The 26,739-nt window shown below is 40.4% G+C and overlaps 1 protein-coding gene across 1 annotated transcript; it reads left to right on the forward strand.

Moving 5' to 3' along the window:
• Positions 1–4,919: 4,919 nt before the first annotated feature.
• STEAP4 (STEAP4 metalloreductase) lies at positions 4,920–25,442 on the forward strand. The gene is made up of 5 exons (XM_061346066.1): positions 4,920–5,081; positions 20,099–20,554; positions 21,946–22,473; positions 23,104–23,268; positions 24,274–25,442. Exons 2-5 carry the CDS (start codon positions 20,099–20,101, stop codon positions 24,541–24,543), a joined length of 1,419 nt encoding a protein of 472 aa, XP_061202050.1. The 5' UTR covers positions 4,920–5,081; the 3' UTR covers positions 24,544–25,442.
• The last annotated feature ends 1,297 nt before the right edge of the window (positions 25,443–26,739 follow it).

Genomic DNA, 26,739 nt, shown 5'->3' on the forward strand with positions numbered 1-26,739 from the left:
TATGCTTGATGGTGTTTTGTGATCTCTGATTTATAAATCCTGAAAGATTATTTCCATCTTGAATACCTTTGGAAGTATGGACCTCAGAACAAGCAGCTAGCAGAAAATCTGGTTTATTATGTTCTGTAGTCTGTGAAGGCTGTATATAACACAGAAAGTCTTGACAATGCTATAGACAGAACTTTTGTTTCAGATGCTAAACCTCTAAGGCACTATCCCAAGACTGTACCTTCCCTGCCAAAGAAAAGATAAAAACAAGTATATTTCAAACAATGATATTACAGAGAGTTATAAATGTTTATTACCAGCCTTGAGATTGCATTTATCCCATCAGCCTTTGACAGGCCCCATGGTTTCCCTGTGGGCATGCTGGCTCCCTCTAAGGCACCAGAACTGCTTCTTCCAGGGGCAGCAACCCTCTTCCTGTGTTCTGGGACACTGTGTTCTTAGTTTGTGTTTGCTGTCAGATGGAGAGTTTGCAGCACAAAGTGACAGGCTCTGTGCCTCTTCTCTTTCCCTTCTGGGTTGGCTTTATTTAGTGTTTTCATCTCTTCTTCCACAATTATCTGAGCCTGGGGAAACCACCTCCTACAAGCAACATGTAGCTTTGTAACACCACTGCTCTTTTTTGTCTTACTAAGAAAAGGAGTACAAGCAAGTGATGATAGGAGACAACAAATGGGGACAAAAAAAAAAGAGAAAGAAAGATGACGTCTGAGAGATGAAAGCTCAAAACTGAATGACAAGGACCCCAAAGAGGGACACAGAGCAGAGCACACCATTCCCAGCAGGGTGCTGGGGGTTGTGAGGATTGCTGACCATCTAGGGCTGGTAGGCAAGCCCCGTGATAACAGCAACCCCTTTCTGGTGACAGATGGGCAGAATGGTCAGAGCCAGGACTATGTCAGCAAGCAGGTTCTGTGATTTATTCGACCTTTAGATGAGTGAGGAAAAAATGGAGAGGTGAGAGGAGGAGGGGAGCAGAAGCTGTGAGAAGTACAGGGGGAGCCAGAGGAGGGATCACAGGGAGTTGCCACCTGCACATGGAGGTAGAGGCTGTGCAGGAGTGATGGTAAGGAGCTTCTGCCTTTCGGTGGCAGATGGCGTCCTGGCTGATTCCTATCCTAGGTCTGGAGGAGGTTCTGGGAGAAGACCAGTAGCCCAGCGAAGTCTCCCTGAGGCAGATTATTGCAGAGGGCAGTAAAGAGTTAAATTCACAGCAAAGACCTTCCTGGTGATGGAGGAAAAGCATGTTGTCACTCCCCACAACAGACTGCTGCTCTAGGGGGAGTGTCTGCAGGAGGGAGTGTTTGGAAGAGGGAGGTTTGGACTTTGCTGTGTGTGTAGACCCCCGGCTTGGCCCTTCTTCCACGGCCAGAAGGACCTGGATGCCAGACCTGGACCTATGCCACCCAACCATAAGCAGCTCCATACTCATCTCCCAAGCCTGGCCGGGGTCACAGCAGAGTGCTGCTGCTACTGCAGCAGGAACACAGCAAGGACAGGACTAACAGGATGATTACAAGTGCCTTGCCTGAAGGGCAAAGATGGAGCAGCCCTGTGACTGCTCTTAACACCCTGGCCTGGGGCTCATCCTGTGCCGAGGCCGGTTTTCCTGCCTCAGCTTCACACAGCCTGTGAAGCACCCAGGGCTCCAGAGGACTATGGGTGCAGTTCACCTGTCTTTGCATTTCTGCATGGTATTTTGATTCCTTTTTCCATTGTTTTATTGGGCTGAACAAGAGGTACTGGACAAAACCTCTCTAAAAGCCTCATTTCCTACTTAAGCTTGTGTTTGCTGAATGGTTACCTATTCCCAGGTATGTTAGGTCAACAGAAATTGACACACAATATGGACTTCTGGAGTCATCTTCTCAGGGAAAATAGTAATAGACAGGAGGGCTATCTAAGGGAAAGGAGAATAATGCTTTGGAATACAAACACGAAGGAAGCACAAATAAGCACATCGTCTCAGAATTCAGGTTTTTCCTGCTTTTCTGTAAACTCTTCCACTAGATGTGCCCTTCACCATGGCCACACTACATATAATGTGCCTTATTTTCTTTCTAAGCACAACTGCTCAGCTGAGATTCAAGTACAAGATGTCTCTGGACTTTTGCATATACATATGAATCCTGAAATTACCCACACATATGCTCTGGAAGATCTTTCCCAGTAGTACTGTCAAGCTTACCACTCTCATGTTTCAGGCTAAATTTGATTTTTCATTCATTATATGAATTGTTTTCTGAAGCACCTCAGCCTCAGTAGCTATTGTTGCAATAAGAGTGATGTACAAATATCTCTCTGGATTTGGCTCCATTGTCTAATGCTCTGGAAATCTTGCTTGCAATTTCAAGGTTATAGTGAAGCTGCAAGTCACAGTTCATAACTGAAAAATAATGAAAAATAACCACTGGCCAAGGTCTGTTTGGTAATTTCTTATGATTTATAATCAGTTTCAAATAGCCCTGGCCTTCAGTAAATAAAAATGTATGGTTTTGTTTATTTCCATGACTGAATCTTTTCTTGAGATCACCTAAGTTTTTTCAACTCATAAACTACTGTGATCATTCTTTTTCCACACTGTTTAAAAGGCTACATCAACATACACCCCAAAAGCCCCCACAGATCTTTTACTCTCAGGTTTGAAATGTTTTATTAATTCCTTTTGTTTCTTAATTTTTTCAAGTTACATTGAGATCATTGTGATGGCACTCTCTAGAAGCTACATTAGGTACGTGTTTCTTTTTGCAATTCAGCACCCAAATATTGTCAGAGAACACAAATTGGATATTTTCTGGGGATTTACTTGGGGGTTGTGCTCACTTTTCTTCGAGTATGTTATTATTTGTGCTACATGGCATTTACAGTGTTGTTTGTCCAGCTTCAGCCCAGAAGCACAGTTTCTTTCCATGCCTGCTCCGAGCCAGTGTTTTTCATCAGTTCTAAATGTCATCTGTGTAAATCTTACTAACCTGAAAGGCATGAAAAATTTATCACTTTTTTCCTCAGGTAACAAACGCAGCCCAAATAGACATCTGAGAAAAGACTGCAACTCACAGAGGTTTCATAGAATCATAGAAAAGTTTCATGTAAGTTCAAAAAATCTCTTTTCTTTTTCCTAACATGAGCCTCCACCAGGAGCCCAATGATGTACTAGGGACAGGGAAGTATTTGCCATTGACTATATCTCCCCTTAGTAGAGTAACAGACCTTTTTTGTCCCTTCAGGTCTATCTATGGACAAAAATAAGGGTTTCATCCATCTTTTCTACAAGTACAATACAAGAACTACTCTGTCAGTTCCTCCAGTCATCCCAAAGCAATAACTATACACAGCTACTCCTTAAAGCATGGCCTTACAGTGTGAAGAGATCACATAGGTTTGAGAATTGGACAATTCAACCTTTTCCTGCCTTTTTTTTTTTTTTTAATATTCATAAAGTACTAAGCCACTGGGAAATGGCTTCAAATTATTTCTCAGATTTTTGCTCATGTTCTTACACAGGATCACCTTGCTTAGATCACGTTGATGCTCTCAAGGGTGTAGCTCTTGACTCTTTTTTCCATTATAAATTTGTACATTTATTTCTCGCACATCTTCTGTAGCTTTAGCCTTACTATTTTAAACTCTGAGAGTCAACTGCCTTCCTTTCCACTCTCTGTAGGTTTTAATTTAAGTGTTATAACACTATTTTTGGTAGCATGTTAGTTGATGGCTCAGATGAAAATGAATACTGCACTGTTTAGCCCCAGATACGTCCACTGCCTTGGTGCCCTTTGCTCCACCTGTAAGACATTTTGAGCCAAGTCATTCACTTTGCAAATGCCATGTGCACCTTGCTGTATTGCACGGTCTTCCTAATTGATGTCACCTCTTTCAACTCCTGGATCTTTTCCAGTGGTTCAAGCATCACATTGGCTTTGCTTTTTGTAACAGTGCACAAGTCCGTTACTGTCCTAAATATCAAACTCAATCTGATCTCTTCTCTAGAACTCAAGCTCTCAGAAATAGTTTCTTCAGCCTCAGCACAGTCACATATTGTTCTGAATGGAATTCCTGTCATTTCTTTTTTCTTTTTTAGAGATCAGCTCTAAGTTTTAAGTTCTCTTTTCCCCTTTTAGTGTGTTTTCCTACTTTTTCCAGTAAGTCTCCCAAAGGCAAGCTGACGTTAAAAATCTTTTTCTTCTGCTTTCTTTCTTTTTACTGGCAGACATTGCTTGCAAATCTAGAGTGCAATACTATTTAAATAGCTTTCAATTTATTTTCCAAACTTCTTTTAAAATCTCAGCACTAGTGGGACTCTCTTATCCCCTTTCTCCTATCTGGACTACGATGCAGTTCAGTGATCTCTTGATGTTCAAGGCATCTGTCTTGAATTATCTTCTATTCTAAACGGATGTGTAACATGAAGAGCTTTGCATCCTCCCAGGGGGTTACCTCTTAAAAGCTCATTTCTCAATATGTATCCATCACAGGCTCTGGCTCTACAGGATCATTGCAGCTGCCAAGAATATCTAGAGAACCTCATAGAGCAGGTGCTTTCAGCCACCCGAATGCCAAATTCCTTTCAATGTGACATTCTTACTGTCCCTACCCGCAGCTGTAATGGCACAGGAACACAAAAAAAAGCAACTCCCCTTCCAGGCAAATAGTTGCTACATTTTTTACTTCTGGGATTCTCAGGTTAGTCTTCCAAGAGTGGGCGAAGGCAGCCAAACCTTAGTTCTGGCCAATAGCCAAGGGGCAAGTCAGTGCCAGCATGACAAAAGCAACCACAGCTTCACTTCAGCTGTAAATACAAGGGCTGGGACTTTCCCTGAGACTTTGACGGGAAGTTTTTTCAACCCACACAGCCAGACAAGGCTTGCAACATCTCCTCATTTCACCCTCCCCTGTGCACTCATCCTGACTTCCACTGCATAAATGCTGGCCAGGCTGCTGGGGTTCCTACACTCTGCTCCCAGTGATAGGACCTGTCTGCAGCTCCTGAGGTCTCTTGCTCCAGCAGAAGCAGCATCTCACCAGCTGTGAAATCACTGCCTTGCCTAGGTGGCTGCAGCAGGTTAAGTGCACAGGTGAGTTTCACATAGATAAGACACAAGTTTGTCTCTCCTCTGCAGGTGGGAATGGGGAGCAGAATGGCTAAACTGTCAACTGGGGGGGAGTTTAGGTGGGCTTGAACTTAAATTTGTAAGTTTCCTGCTAAAATTTTATGCCAGCCTTTCCCCTGCTAGACAGAAAAATACAAAACCAGGCCATGTCTCCTGGTTTTGTGTTTACATCATACAACATATTAGTCATTAAAAGCTGACATAGGGAAAGATTTGTATCTGTTAAGTTAGGACAAACCAGAACTTCAGATAAGTCAATTGGTATTCAGAGAGCTTACATAGCAGATAACAAGTTTATTTAATCTTCCAGAGGTGCTTGCAATAGTTAAAGAAGTGGAGAAAGCTTCTGCAAATAAGGATTGGTCAGTGGATTTTAAATGATGAAGCTAGAAAGCAGATATTCTTTCCTAAGCCACAGCCAAGATTCTGTCTTGAATTTTAGAAGCAAGTGCTCAGATACTCTGAGGGTGCTTGATTTACCCCAAATTATAAGCTAGCACTAATAACAGTTGGAATTAATGATTCTTTTATGACTCTATGATATAATGTTTTCTCTTCCTGTTCAGGCAGCACACGAATTTTAATCCTTTTTAATATTTTATAAGCAAGTGGCTTCAATGCTGCAAAAAGAAATTAATTTTTCTTAAATATTGTCTTATAACAGCTCCACATTATTAATTCTGAGAGAATCTGCAGCTGTCAGAACTCTTTTTCAGCTTTGATATGGGAAAATTTCATATCCCCTCTAAATCTGTCACACAAACTGTCATTCAGACTATAAGCCAATTTTTCTAACACTGTTGAGACTTTATAAAATGATGCAATTACTGGAAATTATTTTTTAGATGTGGCCTTCCTGAAGCTCCTAAATATTTTCATAGCAATGACTTAGAGTAGCATGAAGTAGTTCTGTAACTACATACCAAAATATTCCAATAGTCATTGAGAAATCAAGCATCCCTGTACTTTCTTTGTCCATATTAGAATATTCTCATAAAAACATATTAAGCATTTTTCATATTTGCACAGTTTTGGGCAGATGGCACTTTTTTTTTAATACTTCTCTTAGTTACAGGCAGAAATGATAACCAGAGAAAAGGTTTATTTTGAGGTGAGAAACAACTAACAAAGTGCATTGCCTACCCTAGTGCTTTATTTCAGAGCAGGAGCTCACTTGGCAGCTGACTCAGCTGTCTCCCATCACGTACAGTGCCATGTTTCACATCGCAGGGCAGGCAGGTGACATGCAGTCTCGGCTGCTCTTGGGTGAAACAATACAATCCACTGCTAACAGCAGTTAAGCTCACAGGACCAGACAAGAGCTCGTCCAAAGCAAAAACCCCAGCAATATGCCTGTCATGGGCATGGGGTGCTCAGCACCACCTTTTCCTCCCCACCAACCCAGTCCTTCAAAAGCACAGACAGCAACTGAGATTTGCAAGGAGAGCAGTTAAAAACTGCATATTTTAAGGCCTCCCTCGCTGCTTTCTATCTAGTTTTATTACAGCCTGTTTATCTGGTAACCTCAAGATCTGCGCCCACCATTTCTCCCATTGTTAGTGACAGTGCTAGCAGAGTGGAACTGAAACTTTTTAAACATCTTCTGTGGACATTTTATAGAAGTTGGCATTTTTACTTCCTTTTTTATTCTATTTAGATTTTAATATATATTGACTTTGGCTTTTGAAAGGTGTTTCTAGGGAAGGAAAATGTAGGGACAGTTATTTGAATATCACCTTTAAAGAAGCTTATTGCAGTTCACATGCGGTGAGGTTTTGTCCCTGCATGCTCTAGAATAAAAATTGGTGTGTTTTTTCCTTTTTTGACATCATTGTTTAGACCCACATGCTTTCTTCATTTCTAAAGTTTCTCCAACATGAATTCCCCTTAGTGAGAGCACAGCCAATGAAATAGTAAATTCACTTACTTGATGTTGTGGACAGGGTTGTGAGAAATGAGTGCGCTCTCAAACGTCCTCATGAAGCATTTTCTGGGCTGCTGATGACTAGGCTCTCTCCTGTCTGCTGCTGCAGTTTGGGCAGGGTGTTCCAGCGGAGCTGTGGCAGGCAGTGGGTGGCAGCCTGGGTGAGCAGTGGTTATATCCATGATTCTTGGAAACAGACGAGGAGAGGGAATAGCTGCCAGCAAAAGCATTAATTAGAGGTTGACAAAGCTGCCTCCCAGCCTCATAGTGTCTACTGAGTACAACCCTGAGGCACAACGGCAAAAGTGATTTTCTTTACTAAACTGTTGAGATGACCCTTTCCTGGAGGTATTATTGGAGGAATGCTCTGACTTTGGTGGTGGAGGCACAGTTTCAGGCACAGTTTCAGGCTACATGGCTCAGGACTGTTCTTCTCGTGCTTGGCTGAGCTGCTTTGTGTGTCGCACTGGCAAAGTGCCACAGATCACCCTGGCTCAGCAACAAGGCTGGGTCTAAAGCTCCGCTGGGAGATGCAGATCCCATGACTTGCTTAAGAAAACATGAGGTTAAGATTAAATCAGGAGTGAGGACAGGTTCTCAGCTCTGGATGATTTCCCTCCACGTGATTTTCCCAAGCAGAGCAGCCTCAGCAGGACAAATCTGAATGTGTAGAAAAACCATTTCCATAACCAGCATGATACCCCATAAAAATGAGAATATTAATAAATTTCATTTGACTTCTACAATGTGAATGGCACCAGAGCTTCATATAACTTGGCACTTCAAAGGTGCTTAATTATAATAATCTGCTACAAACTGCTTGATCAATGGAGGAAGCAGCTCAGCCATCCACCTCAGACAAGTTACAGCACCTGAGGACTGGGATCAAAGGGTTTTACTGCTGCCTGTCGTCAATCCATTAGTGATACCAACTATGTGAGCAAGTTTCTGTAGGCCTCTAGATAAACAGGCCTTAAGTGCTGTGAAATTTAGTGAAGTTAATTGCCAAAGAACAAAACACTTTCTGGCATCATTAGAGCACAGGAATTTTGACAAAGGATTTCTCTGGGTGGTCCTATGCTATAAGGACTGTGAGAGCAAGAAATATGTAAAAAGATATGAGTACTCACAACAAGTGGGTAATTATGCAATAATCGCAATAGCATAAAATGGTAATGCAATAAAGACAATAGGTTTATTCAGAAAATCCGGTTCCTCATTTTGTATTGCGTTTCCTTGCTGGAGCTGCAAGAGAGGGTCACCCTGCAGGAGGCAGTTATTTTGTCCAATTAGGCAATTACAAAAGCAGCATGACACTTTGTTTCGTACCTCCTAGCATTCTCTTCTTTCCTCTTCAGCTAAGTTTAGTAAGAACACAGAAGCTTTTCATTTGTCTCCGTTCCATATCACATCCCAGATACCATTCCCTTCTTTCCAATTGCATAGATAGGGCCTGTCGTACTCCTTTCTTGCCTACTGCATGGTCTTGACATGCAGAACAAAAAGTGTAACTGATATCTTGACCCCACATATTTCACAGAGGCAGGAACAAGAGATAATCACTGGCCTTGCCTAAGACCCAGGAGAAAGCAGAAGGCAGGAACCAGGGTGACTTCTCTCTGAAGGTGGCAGGCTCTGCATAAGAGGGCTCAGGCAGCAGAGATTTGTAAGAGGTCTTGTGTAAAATTTCCTATGCCTCTGCATGGTGGACCATAGCACAGGATAATGCTGGCTGCCCTGTGCTGCACTGTGAGCAATTTGGTGGCAGTGCTGTGCTCCAAGAGCCGTAGCTCACAGGCAGTACTCTGGCAGAGAGGTTTCCTTTGTACCAATGCCTGGGCTAGGAGCCGAGGCAGTAACCCACTGCTGTGCACACTCGTCTTGCTTGCCAGCCTAGGGATTACCATTACAATGTTCAGCTCGGGCATCTGAAAATTCTGAGATGAACCAAGTAGGAGTTGTGTCAAGAAAAAACCCTAGGTCTTTCCATTTCTCAGTATAGGATGCTACCCTGAAATTACTGGCTCAGTGATAAGGAGAATTTCTTCCATCTTGAGAAAAAACTAGTTTTTTAAAATTGCCTGATAAGAATTTTTTCTTGCTGAAAAATGCAACAGCATTTAAAATTGTCTCTTTTTCTTTTTTTTTTCTTTCTTTTTTTTTTTTTTTTTTGTGAGGAGCATGATTTCTTTATTTATTATATTATCAGCATTCATTTTGTCCTGAAGGCAGGCATGTCTCTGCAGGTGCCACTCAAATGCAGTCAAGTAGGAGAGGAAAATGTTCAAGTTTGTGTAAAAGAAAGAAAGGAAACCAAAAGAAGCAAGTAGATACATTTAATGTACTTTATATTAAGTGAATAAGGGAGCTCATAAAGTTATCCACTGTTAAATCACATCTTTAAACACATTTTTGTGTTTAGGCTTGTGTAACCAAGAATACAGAGTAAAATCTGTAAAATCTGCTTGGCCCCATTCCAGACATGTTGCAAATTCACATATATTTGTTTTGGCAAGAAACCTTCATATTCATGCTTGTTTTTCTTAAATCTCTCATCATACTTTCCCTCTCACTCTTCAGATTTCTAAGAGCATAACACAGCCAAGAATATTGTCACTGCATTGCAGCAGCCACTTCACCTTTGATTTTATCACAGGTGTTAAGAAGCAACTGGGCTTCATTTTCTTCCCACTTGTGCCAGCCTAGTCCGAAAGCAAGCTAACTGAGAATCAACAATTCCATTAGTGTAAATGGGAAAACAGTCAGGCTCCTAGAGCTCATAATAAATACGTGGCTTTGAACTCTCACATTTCTTAGTACCCTGAAGGGCTGATTTTGGTTTTTTGCTAGTGTAATGCCAGCTAATTCCAGTCTCCATATATCTTACTGGTGGGCTTTCAGTAAAGGCATCCCAAATAGCATGCCCTACCTCATCCTCTGTGCCCTTCAGTAGACACAATGATACAGGGTTACAACTGAAGAGCTATTTCTCACTTGTTTGCTTCTGTTTTGGTGGTAGACACGCATGTGGGTGTGTGTGCATCATGAACTTTTTAGGGTGTCCATTACCTTAGCCTGATTTCTGTAGGAAGTGAGATTCCTCTGATCATGCAGAGGTACATGAGTGTATGTATGTTTATATATGTTCTTCAATCATTTTTTTAGTGATGATTTCAAACAAATTTACTAGGAAGAGAGAGGGCTCCTTTTTCCTTCCTTTGCATGAAAAAGTGCAGCTGAAGACCCCCCAGAAGAGTCCTGAAAAATGAAGGATTATACTGTGACTATATATATTTAAAAGACATGAAAATCCATGAGAAGAAATGTTATAGAAGTTGTCTACTGTGATTGGAAAGAAGCTTCAATCAGCACTTGTAATCAGCCAAGAAACACAAACCCATAGGAAGCCAGGCTTTCATTATTTCTAGTGTTATTTTTCTGTGAGACAGAGCTATTTGTTAATGTCTCTCAATGGCAGATAAAAGATGCTCAAAAGAATAGCTTCACAGTGAGGGAGAATCAGCAGGAATCCAGGAGGTGCTTCTCCACGTGGGGCATGTGAAAACATGTTTTTCAAGGTCCCAGGACATCTCCTGGGTCACCTGGGGCCAGTCCAGTGCCACTGTGCTGTCGGCAGGTCTGTCGCTCCTTCTCACCCTTGATCACCTTCAAGAGTTTTACGAAATATTTTCATTTTCCTTGCAGTTTACTAGGGTGGGTTAAAACTTAATACCTACATACCTCAGAGCAGTACAACAGCCCTGAGAAGACTGAGGAAATTACTCAAGTTATAGCTGGGTCTTATGTGTTTATGGGAGCAGCTGGAGGTGGTGAGGTTTCCAGCCCTCTCAGTACTTTGCTATGATTTAGACAACATTAAGCACATCTATTTAGCCCTATACTTCATCTGTTTGAAGAGTCTCCAGGCAGCTTTAGTGTTCTCCTGATAAAAAGTGAAGATGTGGGAAATGCAATGTCCTCTGTAGGAGGATTTATTGTCTCAAACAATTATTTTTTATCAGCTTTGTCAAAACTCAGAGCCCAGGATTTTCTGCTGAGAAGAACAGCAGATATTAATTTGCTTGAAAGAAAATTCATGAATAATTTGTTGCAATACATTTGTTAGGAGCTATTCTGCTATTTCCTTTATGCTTTTTAAGTACTGGATTAATCATGGGAGAGTAGTTTAGCTACATGCCTTTCAGTTTTAGGTGTATCAAGCAATGGAAAATGCAGTTTATAATTTAGGGCAGATTTGGTTCTAAAAGTGTCAGTTTATAAGAAACAGTATTTGTTATAGAGTGCATTCTTTCTCTGTGGGAATGGTAAAATGAAATTTTAAGTAAATAAGATTGCCTCAGAGTAGTGTATGTGTCTTTCTGAGGAGACTTTTTAAATCACATTTCACCTATTTTCCAAGCTACACCAGGATTACTGAACATTATGCATGTTGTGAAATACTTCATAAAAATACTTCCAAAGCTGCAGTACTATACGTGCAAGAAATTAAGTATTAATTGTTCTCTTTTTCTGCTATATTTAATAGGGCACTATATGTAATTTTAGCTTATTAGCTAAAATTAGTATTGTCTAATACACAGCTTTTGATCATAGATGACAAGACAAAGCAGGATTCTCATTTACAAAAAAAGAAATAAAGACATTTGGGGATGACTTCTACTTGCCAGTACATGCTAGGACAATTGTGAGAATTAAGTCTATTCCTGAACAAAGCTGTTTAACTCTGGAGAACTTGACAGCATGAGAAACTAAAAATCACCATTGAAAAAAAGTACAATTCCAAACAAAAATATTCATTTCTTTATTCATTTATGTGGTTAAAGCTCACCATGCCCATCTGCAGGTATCCAGGGATTTGAAAGAAACCATGTAAAAAGAGACTTAATGTAAAAAAGGGAAAGGGAAAGTGAAGGGAAAAGGAAAAAAGAAAAGGGAAAAACGCAAAAGGGGAAAGGGAGACAGAAAGGGAAAAAAGGCAAAGAGAAAAGGAAAGGGAAAAAGAAAGGGAGAGGGAGAGGGAAAGAGAAAAGGAAAGGGAAAGGTCTTTTCCACTGTCTTTGACACTGTCTTTGACACTTTTGGTTGTAGGCACTGTTCTTTCTGCCACCATCATGAGTACATATCATTAGCATGGTGTCAAAGCAGCATGGTTACCACAAGTGCAGCCCACCCATGATTGAGAAGGATGATTTTCCAGGTAAGGAAGGATCAGGTGCACATAGAGGCATTCGGGAAGCAAACCTGATTAAACCTCTTTAGTCTGTTCAAAGCAGTATGAGGAAGGTCTGCAGGACACCTCTGAAGTGTTTATTTTCACCAGTTCCGCCCTAAATGCCAATTCAAGATCAGCTCACAGTTGCCCAGCAGGATTAAGACGTGTAATCATGTCACGTCAAACAGCATGTTGGAGTTTCAATCTGTGGTGGTGAGAATATGTTTTCAAAGTGTTTGGTATGAGACATGCTTTGAATCTGTGTTGGTGAAATGAGTGAAGTGAGTTGCAATGTGCTCAGTCCCATGTTCAAACTATGTAAACAAGGTCTTGAACCCACATAAGGAACTGCATGTTTTCAGGTACTTCCTGACCAGAGATACAGAGCTTTGGCTGAAAAAGACCTTTTACAGAGGCTTAAGGACTTAAATATGTGGATGCTGTGTGAGAAATGCTAATCCTTGCTGTAATGATAATGAGAGATTTGGACAAAAGAAAAAAAAAACATAATCAGACAAATCCTCTGTGTTAAAAGTGGAGTTAAGGTGAGATGTAAGATGTCATGTCAGCAGCTTAAAATGAGATCTACAGAAGGGCATGGTCTGAACAGAAACCACTTATCCCAGATGTCCTAGTTTCACTACTGTACCAGCAGGGTTAAACACCAAAAGTTAGTGAACACACAAAACATCCTGCTGTTACTTACAAGGAAATAGCAGTCAAAATATTTAATTTACATTGAAAGAAGGCCTTTGATACTTCACTTTTTAAAGGTACACTCCCTTAATAATTGTTCTGCATATCATCTTTATAACTGACCACCTTTGGGATTATAATTTTTACAATCAATCATCTTAAAACAAAAAAAGATATATGGACTAGTGTTATAAATCTTGAGACTAGTTCCTATAGTAGGTAACGCCATAACCTGCCTGGATCAGAGCTGTGTTGTCCATTAACTCTCTCCTTACTCTACTTATAAACCTTTATTTTACATGGCTGTGGAACAAACTCCTGTCAATGATCTGACCATTTATCTTCTCATAGTCCCTTCTATCCTGCTTCATCTTCTAAGCTTTTGGTCTGAATCAAAAGATAAAAGAACACAGACTCTAGAAATCTTTGGAAAATAATAGACAGGAAAACACAGAGGTTCTGTCATAGCTGGGAGCCATCACAGGCCACCAGATGAGATAAAGTCCTCAAAAACTGGTTTGTCCACCTAGCAGAATAATAAGCAGAGTATATTAGATTCTAAAGGTGGGAAGGTGATGTTCCATAAGAAGTACAATTTGATAAGAAAATTAGAAGATTTGGCAGCTGCTTAAAGAAAATGTTAAAAGCAGAGACACAAAGACTGCTATGCAGAGCAAGGACTGCGGTAAGGCAGCTATGTGGCTGGAGCTGTGAGTTCTTCAGAAACAAAGAACTGAAATTCAAACAACATATATAAATCAAAACCTATGGACAAGCATGGAAGAATAGTACTAATATGTTGATACGATTTGAAAAGACACAGCACAACAAGAAATGTAATTAGTAAGGTACATCTAGTATAACAAGAGGCTTCCTGTAAAAACATAAAGGAAAATCAAGGAGAGAATTGATGGGGCCATGTTCAGGTGAGTTAAATGACCTGAGATCAGCAAGGGCAATGGAATTTACTTCATTTTCTTCAGGGCATAACTGAAGCATTTCCACAGCCATTAATAACTATCTTTAAGAACTGTGTGGAAGAGGTAGAGTTTTGAAGGACTGGAAATGCAAGAACAACAGCTATCTTGAAAAGTAAAAGAAAGAGGAGGTGCAGAATTATGGCCTAATCCATTTAATACAATTCTCAAACAGAGAAAGCAAATAGAAGATAAGAAAGAAACGGGTTATAAGCAAATGAATTAATCAAGAACAAATCATTTCAAACCAACCTCATTTCCTTTTATGACAGGATAACAGGCCTTGTGAATCACAGATGCTATGCAATTTGACATGAGTGAAGTTTGTAGTATGGTAAATGTTAGAGAAGATTTTCAAAAGTAATAGGAAAATGCAGCCTAAATTAAGGTAAGGTTCTGCAGAACTAGCAAAAGAAACATTTTCAATCTTTCAGTTAATCGTTGTCAAAATGGAAGGCTACATTTATTGCAGATATACAGAGGGTCTCTCCTGGCAAAAATCCTGTTTCAGAATTTTGTTAAATGGCATAGACACTAGAATAGACACTATGCTTATGAAAGCTGACAATCTGACAAAGTTGAAAAGGGCTGCAAGCACATTAGAGGACAGGCTTAGAAATCAAAATTGTCTTGACAGATTGAAGCTACAGTTTGAAAAAAATATGGTGCTATTCAACAGGGACAAGTGCATGAGACATCTCTGAGTCAGAAAGAAACAGAGAAATTGAGGGTGGAGCAAGTGTGTGGGAGCAGTCCAATTAAAAGATTGGGAGTAACAAGATGCATTTACTCTAATATTTCAGTTCTGATCAGATATAGAAGCAGATCACCACTTTTCAAGCTTTGCTTTACACCACACAAACCTCTTGGAGAATATGAGACTAGATTCTTACAATGAAAGCTGAGCCAGAAGACATGCCTTATTTGCATCCCAATGCACTGCAGCTGCTAGTGGGCATTCAGGCTGTGCTACTAGAACAAAGTTCAAGGTGGAAATATCTGATACATGAGAAGAGTGAACATTGTATGCTGTTCACTCCACATTTTGGTTCCTGTTGCTACACACTACTTGTTAAAGTACTCATAGCTTTAATGCATCACAAACTGACTATGAATCAGCTGTTATGAATAAGGCAAATGTGACAGTGGGATGATGTGTTGTCTATGAGGCAAATGAAGCAATCCTTTTCTATCTGGTATGACCTCAGCAAGAGTATTGTATTCACTTTTAGACCCAACTTTAACAGTTGGACCAGTTTAGCCTAGAAAGATCAGAAGAAAGCCATAAGAAATATCTCTAATCTCAGAAGCATGAGTACCAGGCAAAAATCCGGGGTTGTTTCCTTTAGAGAAGAAAAGGGTGAAATAGGAACCACTTTCATGTCTGACAAAAGCTGCTGCAAACAGAAGGGGAGCAAATTGACACCTGTGAGCAGAGTGGAGGATGCAATACAGATTACATGTAGGAAAATCTGCCTAATAATATAGTTGAGAAAGCAGTAAGTAAGGAAGACTTCAGCATCCACAACATAGGAAGGCTTTACAAACAGGTTAGACAAGCATTCATCACACACCATTTAAATAAATTTCATCCTGCCTTAGGGAGGGAGATGGACTAGATAATCTCTTGAGATCACTACCACAGTTATTTGGTTTCCTTCTTTTTAAAATGTAAACAATAAAATTGCTCTTTCCAGCTCCTTTCATCTTATCTCTCTGCCTTTGGAATCACTCCACTGACCTCTCATCTGCCATTCCATGTCATACCTTTCTGATCTTGTCATTAGCCACCCCAGCCTAAGTCTCAATTCCATCTCTGCCTTTCTACTTTTGGCACTATACTTCACCTGTGGATTGCTTCTGATAGGAAATCCTTCCTTCTTCCCATATACAATGCAATGTGCCTGACTTCATTCAAATTCCTACATACCAAAGTACTTACATGTAACTGCTGAACTGTACCTTTATTCAGTTCCCGTATGCAGTTTATGTAGTGGATAGAAACAACAGTTTTGCAGTTAGCTTTTTATTTTCAGTGCCTCTTTTTAGCATTACTGACCAAGTAAACTCAGAAAATACCACCATTTTCCTTAAAATAGGATAATTCAGTGTATAATAATACAGCAACAATGCAGAAGAGAAAAAACACAGTTAAACATTACAGAAGCTTAAATGGATTATCTTTCAAATAACAAAAGGCATCACTGTTGCTCTAATGTTAGGGGTCTGGATATAAGCAAAAATACAATGCATGGAAACAAATCTCTATGGCTTTTTATCAGATAGTGTATTGCTACATATACAAAAAAAACAGATAATAATTACATGTTTCTTTCCTGGCATTTCTGTTTTCCTCTAGTGCTTTAGGAGTGCTCAGCATAACCCATAGGCACAGAGCAGACTCCCACTGCCATCATCTGTTTGGGCTGAGCTCCCAGACACCAGGGTGGCCCTGTGGCCTTTGCAATGTACTTCTGCTTTCCATTTCTCACACTGATGTAGGACGATAAAACACCTTGTCTTATAGAAAATTGCTATCTTCTTGAATTGCCATTATCGCTGTCATGGTCTCTGCAAGGCCATTTTCCTTGTTCTTACTTTATACCCACCCAGCTGCCATCATAGGCTGCATTTTCTTCAAATTCACACAGCAAAGCCAGAATTTATCTATGCACTGTCTATGTGCTCATAACCTACTACCTGAAGTGACCTCCAGAAGTTCGCTACAAAGCCTACAACCTCCCATTAGTTTGACATCAGCCAGCTGGCACAAAGGCATGTTGGAAGAAAGAAAAAAAGGATTCAGTGGAGAAAACTAAGTTAATTTCTGTCTTTGTTGGAAGGAGACATGGTCCAGAAGGTCTGGGATTTAAAAGCAAACTTGCCTTGTCTTACATGTGATTAAGTAGCAGATGCACTGTTGAACTTATGTCAGTTTTACAACATATTTAATTTGTTCAAAGATTCATTGGTGACCATTTTATTTCTAATATATGAAGTGTACCATTGTATCAGATCATGGGCATCCCTATGAAGTAATTCTTGAAAAGAGAAGGTAAATTCAGCTTACCTCATTCAGGCAAAGTTAAAAAGCGGCATTCAGCTAAATTAGACCTCCAGTATTAAAGGCAGTTTCAACTCTCTTTCGTTGAAACTGTATTTTGGAAAAAAAAAAAAAAAAAAGAATGTTCCTTACATTAATATTTCTTTTTATCTCCCTCTTTTTTCTGGCAAGATGAGTTCAATGCTCACTAGCAAATGAGATGTTCAGTATCAGTGAGAAACAGAAGCACTTTATAGACTTATTTCTTGCTGTTGGATTCACGTCTATATTAAATACTTTCATGAGCTCAAATAAAACATAACTTTAACTGATCTACCAAATATATTACCTGGTAACATCCATTTGAGTTTTGGAGTTTTTGCAGTCTTACTTTGGAAAGGAGAATGATCTGCATAGCTCACTCAACAATAACTTAATGATTTTTTGAGGGCAAACAGAGACATGATCTTAAGGTCCTTTCCAACCCTAACCATTCTATGATTCTATGATTCTATGATTTTCACAGAATCACAGAATCCCAAGGGTTGGAAGGGACCTCAAGAGATCATCTAGTCCACCCCCCTGCCAGAGCAGGGTAACCTAGAGTACATCACACAGGAACTTGTCCACGCGGGCCTTGAATATCTCCAATGTGGGAGACTCCACAACCCCCCTGGGCAACCTGTTCCAGTGCTCTGTCACTCTCACAGTAAAGAAGTTCTTCCTGATGTTAACGTGGAACCTTCTATGCTCCAGTTTACACCCACTGCCCCTTGTCCTATCACTGGACATCACTGAAAAAAGCCTAGCTCCATCATCCTGACACCCACCCGTTACATATTTGTAAACACTGATGAGGTCACCCCTCAGTCTCCTCTTCTCCAAGCTGAAGAGACCCAGCTCCTTCAGCCTCTCCTCATAAGGGAGGTTTTCCACTCCCTTAATCGTCTTTGTGGTTCTGCGCTGGGCTCTTTCAAGCAGTTCCCTGTCAACTGGACAATCCCATGTTACAAATAAATTTCATTTTTCCTTTTAGACAGGAGCCCACTTTGTTAAAAGGAAAAATTACAAAAGGAAGGTTGGGTCTTAACTAGGTACTGAGTTGGACCATTCATTAACATTACATATGCAACTCTTCTTTTTGAAATACAGACTATACCAGAAAAAGGAATTTTATCGCTTCTGTCATATTAGAGCCTCATAGGACATTAATAAAGCCCTCAGGGAATGGTTTTTAGATATGCCAAAGTACTTTGCATTTGTCAGAGCACACAGATATGCAGGAGACATTCAGATGTGTTCTTCTGAGGCTCTGCCTTCAGGCTCAGTGTGTTACTTGACAAAGTACACCGAGTCCAGCTGGGTAGCTAGGCCTGCATTTCAGGAGATCTGGGGTTGACACACTGATGCACTGCAAAGCCTCCCATGGGACCTGCACGAGCCATACAGGCTATGAGCACACAGATCCTCACGCCCTTCTCTGCCTGAGCCGATGCCTTTGCCTACTGACCAGAAACAAACTGTTGGCAGCTGTCTAAATCCCAGGGCTCCCACAGCTCACTGCAAGAACAGTGCTAAGCAGACACTGATGCCAACTGCGGGCTAGGCTAGCTGTATACAGAGCTTGCTCAAGCCAAAATCTTCACATATGAGTCTCAGGATAAGCATTTCTCTGACTACCTTGGTGGTGAAGCTAACACCTGACAACACAGGCCAAAAAAGATGTGTGCATCCTTGACTCATGGTCCTTAACTCTAGGTCACAGAAATGTAGTGTAGGGAAAGTTCAGGCTTGATTCTTTTAGTAACCAAGCAAATGCAAGTTTTTGGCCAAACAATTCAAAATTGTGCCAGGTTTTTAAAAAGCAGAAACTGTTCTGGCTAGAGAAAAACATGAAAGAAAATTAAGAACATCATCCCAGTATTTTCAGATGGCACTTTTATTCTGAATGGTGCTTCACAGAATAATGCAAGCAAAGTGTTAATAATCAGCAGTAGCAAAGCCACTAGCTAACTAATAATAGTGAACTATTTATTTCATGCATTTTTTTCCCCCAAAATTGAGAAATCACTTATTTCCACAGCTTTAATTAAGACAGTTACCTGTGATGCAGTGAGTCTTGAATCAGGGCTCCTGCAAATTGAATGGCTGCTTTCAGTACTAAATTGCTGGCCAGGACAAGAGAAGAGGGTCTCAAGATCTCCTGCTGGAGGTTTGTCTCAGGGCCTAAGGTTTCCAGTGTGAGTTCACCTTTTGTAAAGTGAGGACCACAGCATGTGGACCTACTGCAAGACCTTTGGAGCAGACCTTTTTGATTCTGCACTGGTATCATGGGTCTCACTCTGCAAGTACAGAGCATACGTACTGCTATGGCATAGATAATACATTAAAGACTTTGAAGCTTCCAGGTACAGTGATAAAGGAGGATAGATAAAAACCTCAAACGGAATTTTATTGAGTAATATATAAATATCAAAAATCTATGTTCAACATGAAATATTCCAATTCCACTGTCCAAATGCTTCACAAGACATTCTTCAGGAAACTGAAGAACAATAATAAAATAAACTAGCACTGACTAGTCATATTAAGGAAATACTGAAGACAACAGAAAGGTTTATAGTTACCTTTTATAGTATCTCCTATTCAAGTATTTTATAAAAGGCCTTCCAGATTCTAATCTGATTAGAAACACGCTCCTCTACAATGCTTCTATATAGCATAAGCAAGCAGAAATCACTCTAAAACATGCACAACCCTTGCTGTTTGTGCTCCCGCATCTTTTCCTCTTTCTTTCCCTTTGAGAGAGGAAAACTGCAACAGTTCAGCTCAATGTTAAAATCCATAAACTGGATGGAAAAGAGGGTGCTGTAAAAGACAGAGAGGTAAATAATCAGAACTGTTTTTTAAAAACTGTACAGAAATCTTCTGAGATTGTGTGTTTCAAAGAGTGTGCAGGAAGCGTATTAAGAGGCAAACAAACCTTCAGGTATCTAATGTGTATCACCAGAATGGACGCTAAACTTTCATTGCCAAGAGATTGATGTCTTGCTTTATTTGTTCCTATTACTTTCTTCTTTTATTTTTCTTTTCTTTTTTTTTAAACAGATGAATAAAAATTCTTCCAACATAATGGCTTTGGCTCCTAACACCTCTAACAAAAGAGAGACAGTGTGCATATTTGGAACTGGAGATTTTGGAAGGGCCCTGGGGCATAAAATGATTCAATCTGGCTATCCTGTTGTGTTTGGAAGCCGGAGCACACAGACATCCAGCCTGATTCCCAAGGGTGCAGAGGTGTTGAGCCACGCAGAGGCAGCACAGAAAGCCGCTATCATCATTATAGCAATCCAGAGGCAACATTACAACTTCCTTACACCACTAACAGAAATCCTCCATGGAAAAGTCCTGGTGGACGTAAGCAACAACTTGAAAATAAACGAGCATCCTGAATCCAATGCAGAGTACCTCGCTCAGCTGGTGCCTGGAGCTAAGGTTGTGAAAGCCTTTAACACTGTGTCAGCCTGGGCCTTGCAGTCAGGCACACTGGATGCAAGCCGGCAGGTAAGTCTGAGCAACCAAGGTTTCCTATGGCATAGAGTTAAGTATTGTATAGCTTCTTCATAGCTAGACAAAACACACACGGGATAGACAAATCAGACAGGATTGAGATGGTATTTTCACTATAATAAACCATTTAAAATTAAATGTAAGCTTAAATTTACTTTTGGCTTGTAATACAGCATGACAAGAAATATCAGTAACTTGCCTCTGAACTCAGGAAGGTGTTTGGAGACACCAGAGACACCAGAGACACCAGAGAAGCAAGGAAAGAAAGATAGCAGAGCTACAAAGAGAGACAGAAAATCAGGAGGAAATGAGGGTTACATCATTTGTTCACCAGGATCGTGAAGTTAAACGGAAAAGAGACAGGAGGAATATATGAAAGCAAAAATAGAATTCGGAGAGAAAAAACAAGGAGGCAAGGGATATAATGCAGCAATAGAATGTATACAGCCAACAGAAGTGAGCTGGAAGGTGAATAAATTCAGAAAGTTTTTAAAATGAGAATTCATCACCACAGAATTTTACCACAACAACAGTGTGTGCTTTTAACCAGCTCCCTAACCACAAGCCAGCAGGCACAGAGCTGGTCATTGAAAGCAATACAGCAGCTTACCTGAAAGCAAACCATTTATTATTATTCTGTTTTCTGGCACTGCGAGGGACAGTGCTCTTTTATAGCAAACAGAATCAGACAGCTACTCAACCATTGCTAGCTCCACTTTCCGCTGTAAGAAAAATGGTTTTGGCTAAATTACAAACCCAAGGACTTCCAAGCCTCAGCTCTACAAGACTTCATCATACCAGTGACAACAGAAATTGCCCCCTTTCTAAAGTTCCAAAAGAGTACTGTCTTGCACACACACAAAAAGATGATTTGTTCACTATTTTACTAGACTTGAAGATAAGTAATATTTACGTTTTTGATAGGACAATCGTGTTTTAAAGTTCTCTGTCCCCAGTTCCCTGGAGGACTTTTGGACCACTACAGCAGCAATTGAAAATATTGTTCCTACTCATTCCCATTGAAAATTTTGCTCCTATTTAGTCCTGTAAAATCTTGTACTTACAAACTGCTTGCAGGTCTTCAGAAGAGTGTATCAAGTCTTCTAGGTAAAGACTTGTATTAAGTGTGTTACACATTGTCCTTTTCAAATACAAAATTTTGACACTTGAAACAATTTTAAAGTTTCATATTCCTTGTTCTTGGACTTGTTGGCCAAGAAAGTATCTATATGCTACTTTTTGCCTATATAAATCAATCAGAGCCAACAGGGAAGCCAACAAGTACTTAGGAAGCTTGTGCTCATGATCCATATCTAGGCAAGATGGCAATGGAGAATGTCATTAAGGTCTGTCTAAATAAAGCTTCTGTTTGGTTTTGGCTGCAGGTATTTGTCTGTGGAGATGACATGGAAGCTAAACAAATGGTGATGAACATTGTTCGTGCACTGGGTCTCACTCCATTAGATCAGGGATCCCTCTTGGCTGCTCAGGAAATAGAAAATTACCCTCTGCGGCTCTTTCCAATGTGGAAGTTTCCCATCCTTTTGTCCATTGGCCTAGCTGCATTCTTCTTCTTCTACTGTTTGATTCGCAACGTGATTTATCCTTACGTTTATGAAAATGAAGACTTTTCATTCTTTATTGCAATTTCCATTCCAAATCGGATCTGCCCTATATTGGCACTCATCCTTCTAGCCTTGGTTTATCTTCCTGGTGTTCTGGCTGCAATTATTCAGTTATACAGAGGTACCAAATACCACCGTTTCCCAGACTGGCTGGACAAATGGATGCTGTGCAGGAAACAACTTGGACTAGTAGCCTTGGCATTTGCTTCCCTGCATGTTTTGTACACTCTCGTTATCCCAATCCGCTACTTTGTAAGATGGAGAATGAGCAACCGAATCATCTCCCAGGTAAGGTTTGTTCCTTCCCCTGTGTCTTCTTTTTTTCCAGACCTGTTACAAATACTGTCTTTCTATCTTGAGCATCAGAAATTCATGTGGACAATCCAGTATTCTTTACAATAGGTTTCTTTTCCTAGTTTCTATGTTCCTTTTAACCCCTGGTATATCCAACGTTTGTTGATATTATGAGGAGTTGAGGGGATTTCTGGTCTCAGTCTTCCTTCAAAACAGTCTACATATGAATAAAATAAGTGGGGGAAATGTAAACATTAAGAGTAATTTAAAGAAACACACTTCCCCATTTCTTGATATAACTTTAATAAGGGCTCATATTTTGTCTCTGAAAATGGCACATATTTTTGACTTTCTGACTTTATATAACAACAGAGGATCATACAACGTCCTCAAAAGCAGGCCTACAGAAGTGTAAAACACACACCACAATTACAGGTACACGGAACCTGTATGTAATATAATGCCCCTTTTGCTTTTTAAGAAGGCATTCAAAGTAAATATCTGATGATTTTCAGGGAGTTAATATATAAGATTTATTTCCTAGTTAATTCAAAGGATATTTTTTTCTGCATAGTGATCCTAAAACTGCTGTTACTAAGATATACCTGCTCGTCTTTTCTTCAGGTCCTGAACAATAAAACAGAACCACTCGACACCACTAATGCCTGGCTTAGTGACTCCTACGTGGCTTTGGGGATTTTAGGATTTTTTTTGTTTGTTCTTCTGGGAATAACTTCCTTGCCTTCAGTCAGCAACAATGTCAACTGGAGAGAATTTCGATTTGTACAGGTAAGAAAAAGACTTATTCTAAAAACACCTTCTTCCTTATTCAACTATGACCACAGGCAGGTTTACTAGAGACCTAACGCTTTCCTCCATTAGTATCTCCAAATGTGATGTGTGCACTATCCACCACCACACAGTGGGAAAAAAGTCTGCACAGCTATACGGCTCACCTGTAAGGAACCACAGCTGCTCTGACGGCTGTTTACGGTACAACTGGGATTACTGCATTAACAATAGAAAATTGGGAAGACGTGAGCTCCTAAATGACAAACAGAAAGCTGACATGGTGGAATTATCAAATTCCACAATTATACTAAGTCGCAAAATATTTTAGCCATTTATTGGGCTAATTTTGTTGGTTCATAAGATAATTCAGATAAAATGGGTCTGAAAAATTACTTTACAAGTCAGATCCTCTCAATGCCAAGCAGTTTCTGCAGACTTTAAAAACTGATGTGCCTATAAACAGGCTGCCCTTGATAACACTATAATCTCAGCCCCCCGTTTGGAGGAAGCTCGGTGCAAGCTGCCATGCCTCTGCAGGAGCTGGGCTGGCAGGGGAAGGGAGGCAAGGGAAAGAGAAATTGCTATCAATGAATGTTTTATCAAGGCCAGAAACTTGCACAGTATGGTGTTTCTGGATGGATTAGCACTAGAGCATATAAAAGCTTGGATCTCTCCACTGAATTGCAGTGTTCTGTCTGTATTTTCACAAATACGACATCCACCAGGCAGGATGTATGAGGTAGCAAAAATTATCAGGATTGTTGATGCAGAAAAAAAAAAACCCAAAGAAATGTATTTCACCTAAATCCATTTGAATAAATCATTATTTAAAAAAAAGAGTCTTCATGTTATATAAAACAGTTTCATTTCAGCAGTCCCCAATTAGTCCCAAAGCTCACATATTTCACAAAGCTTACTGTGCCCTGTAAATTGCATTTGTTCTGGATCAATTCACTTTTTTAACCTCCACTTCTTTCTTTTTTTCCCTTTGTTCTCTCCTAGTCCAAACTGGGATATCTGACACTGATTTTGTGCACTGCACACACACTGGTTTACGGTGGAAAACGGTTCCTGAGCCCATCATCGTACAGATGGTATCTTCCGAGTGCCTATATGCTCTCCCTCATTATTCCATGCATGGTGCTGGTTGTCAAATTTGTGCTGATATTTCCTTGTCTAGATAAACCTCTCACGCGAATTCGACAGGGCTGGGAGAGGAATCCCCAATACTCAGAACAGTCACATTACATTATCAACAAGTCTGCTGTATAATTAGACTAACTTGCTTTATCAAAAAGAAGAAAAATATTATGAAGGCATATCAAAATGAAATAATGAGCCTCCTTTATCTAGAGAGTGAGAGAAAAGGTTAAAAACTTGGCCAGGACCTGTTTGAAATAAAGCCACCCCAATGGCAAGCTTAAACTACACATCAAATGATGCCATTGAGTTCCTACACCCCAAACATGCTTTCACACAGGTGCAGGGCCTCTCTTTTGCTCAGTATACTGTCCCTTGTCTATTCACCCTCACTCCTAAGAAGAGCATAAGAGAAGTAAGTGGTGTTCCGTGTACCTCCTCTGTTGTTTCAAACCTCCTCGAGGGCTGAGCAGAACTGGAATAACCTTTGGTGTTTAATGGCATCTTCCCTATTCTTCCCATTGCGGCTCATGTCTACATGCACCTACACATATCCACACAGATCCACACACACATGTGCATAAACACACACCCTGCTTCCACCCCCAGAAGACACTAGCACCCACAAAACAGCAAGATGGATGCTGAGAGAGGAAGAGCTCTCTTCCTCCCAGCATTAGTTTAGCCTCTATGACCTATGTTCATACCTTAACGACAGCCAAGTAAGATGTGTGTGATTTGTGTACAGGATCTCTAATGTTCAAAGTGTGTGGGGCAAGGGTTACTGAATCCCTGCTTGTACTGCTCTACCAGAAACTCAGGTGGCAAGGGGATGGCGAAGGGACCAAAATGGCAGAGATGTGAGATGTGCTCAGCAGCCTAAGCTTCTCCAGTATAGGCAAAAAGTGATCAGTGATTTTTTTGTATAAGCAGCAAGCTATAAGCAAAGAAACTGAAGGAAATCCTATTATATCAGGGGTTTGTAGTATATGTCATGGTTATATCTTATGAAGAGAATATTGTTGATTTAAAAAAAACAAACACCTAACTCTTTGGATGTGGTATTATAGATGTTCTATGAAAATATACATATTTTAACCAAAATAAAGATATTTTTTTTTTTACATGTTGAGCTCTGTTATAATTTCTGGAACCTCTTTTGATGATGCAGCTGCTGGTATGCTCAGTTGCACAAAGGTGTTGGAAGGTCTCGGGGCAAGTAACGAAATGGGATCCTGTCTTCAGCCAGCTGCCTGGGCTCACCTTTGCCCATCTTTGCTCCTTGAATGTTCACATAAGCAGATCTTCGCTTGGTCATCAAAGTGGGCTGAGGATGTGGAAAAACAGGATCCAGCTGGAATGGTGACCTGCTGTTAATTTGCAAACAGAGGATCTGACAGCTGCAGAAGCAGCAGTGAGAGGAGAACAAGCCAGAAAGAGAGTGTGTGTTTATAGTGTATATTGGTAGAAGAGAAAGGGACCAACAGAGCAGAAAATAAGTAGCAGCAGTCTGAGTACATATCTTCCAGATTTATCACTTTGGGGCCAAATTCTGGTGTCAGTGACACAGTTAGTCCAGATTTATTTTATTACAAATAGCAACAGTTCCAAGACACTGCAAGATTGTTTGGGATGTTTGCTGTTTTTAAAGGATTTATTTGGGGTGTTTCTCCTTATCCCGATACAGATCTAAAACCTGCCTTTTTCTCTCTCACAGCTTAACCTATAGGTTGGATTCTAAACAGCAACGGCCATGGCAAGTAACACCCACTTAAAAGTCATGCTTTATGAAATACAAACAGTGCAAATCCTCTGCCTCCTTTCCTCTAGGCAAACATGCTCCCATGTGGTTTTGAGTACCTTGTGCTAAACAGAAAGACAGACCAAACCTGGTCTTTTTTACCCTAAGAATCACTACAAAGAACTGCAGCCTGGTTGAATACTGCCTGTATATTGACTCACAACTAAACCATAGTCTCAAAGTAGTTTGTGCAAAAGGCAAAAGAACTTCAGGGACTGATAACATGTTGCTTTGTTACATGAAAACACAGGCCAAGATTTACTGAAAATGCGAAGCGGGCAGGTACGACCTGCAATTTGCTGTATGCTCCAAGAATAAAGTGCCAATATCTGCTGTGTACAAACCTAGGAGACAATGCTCTTCGTTTGCATGGGGTGCATGCAGCTGCTCTCAGGAGCTGTTCCAAAGCCCTCACATCTGAAGTCAGCATCAGGCTCTTTGCTGACTCCAATAGGTAATAGGTCAGATCTCCAGCAGCACTTGTTTTTCCAGTCTAAGTGAGGGATTTCTTACCCTGTTATTCTTGG

This window comes from Neopsephotus bourkii, unplaced genomic scaffold (genome assembly GCF_033783945.1).
Source record: "Neopsephotus bourkii isolate Nb327-2 ecotype Australia unplaced genomic scaffold, CSIRO-AGI_Nbou_v1 NB_257, whole genome shotgun sequence".
NCBI lineage: Eukaryota > Metazoa > Chordata > Aves > Psittaciformes > Psittacidae > Neopsephotus > Neopsephotus bourkii.

What these genes read in the sequence shown, in the direction of transcription:
- STEAP4 (XM_061346066.1), top strand. Translation starts at nt 20,099, where the DNA reads ATGAATAAAAATTCTTCCAACATAATGGCTTTGGCTCCTAACACCTCT. An exon ending in CACTGGATGCAAGCCGGCAG is followed by an intron (nt 20,555 to 21,945) that starts GTAAGTCTGAGC and finishes TTTTGGCTGCAG; the next exon opens with GTATTTGTCTGTGGAGATGA. An exon ending in GAGAATTTCGATTTGTACAG is followed by an intron (nt 23,269 to 24,273) that starts GTAAGAAAAAGA and finishes GTTCTCTCCTAG; the next exon opens with TCCAAACTGGGATATCTGAC.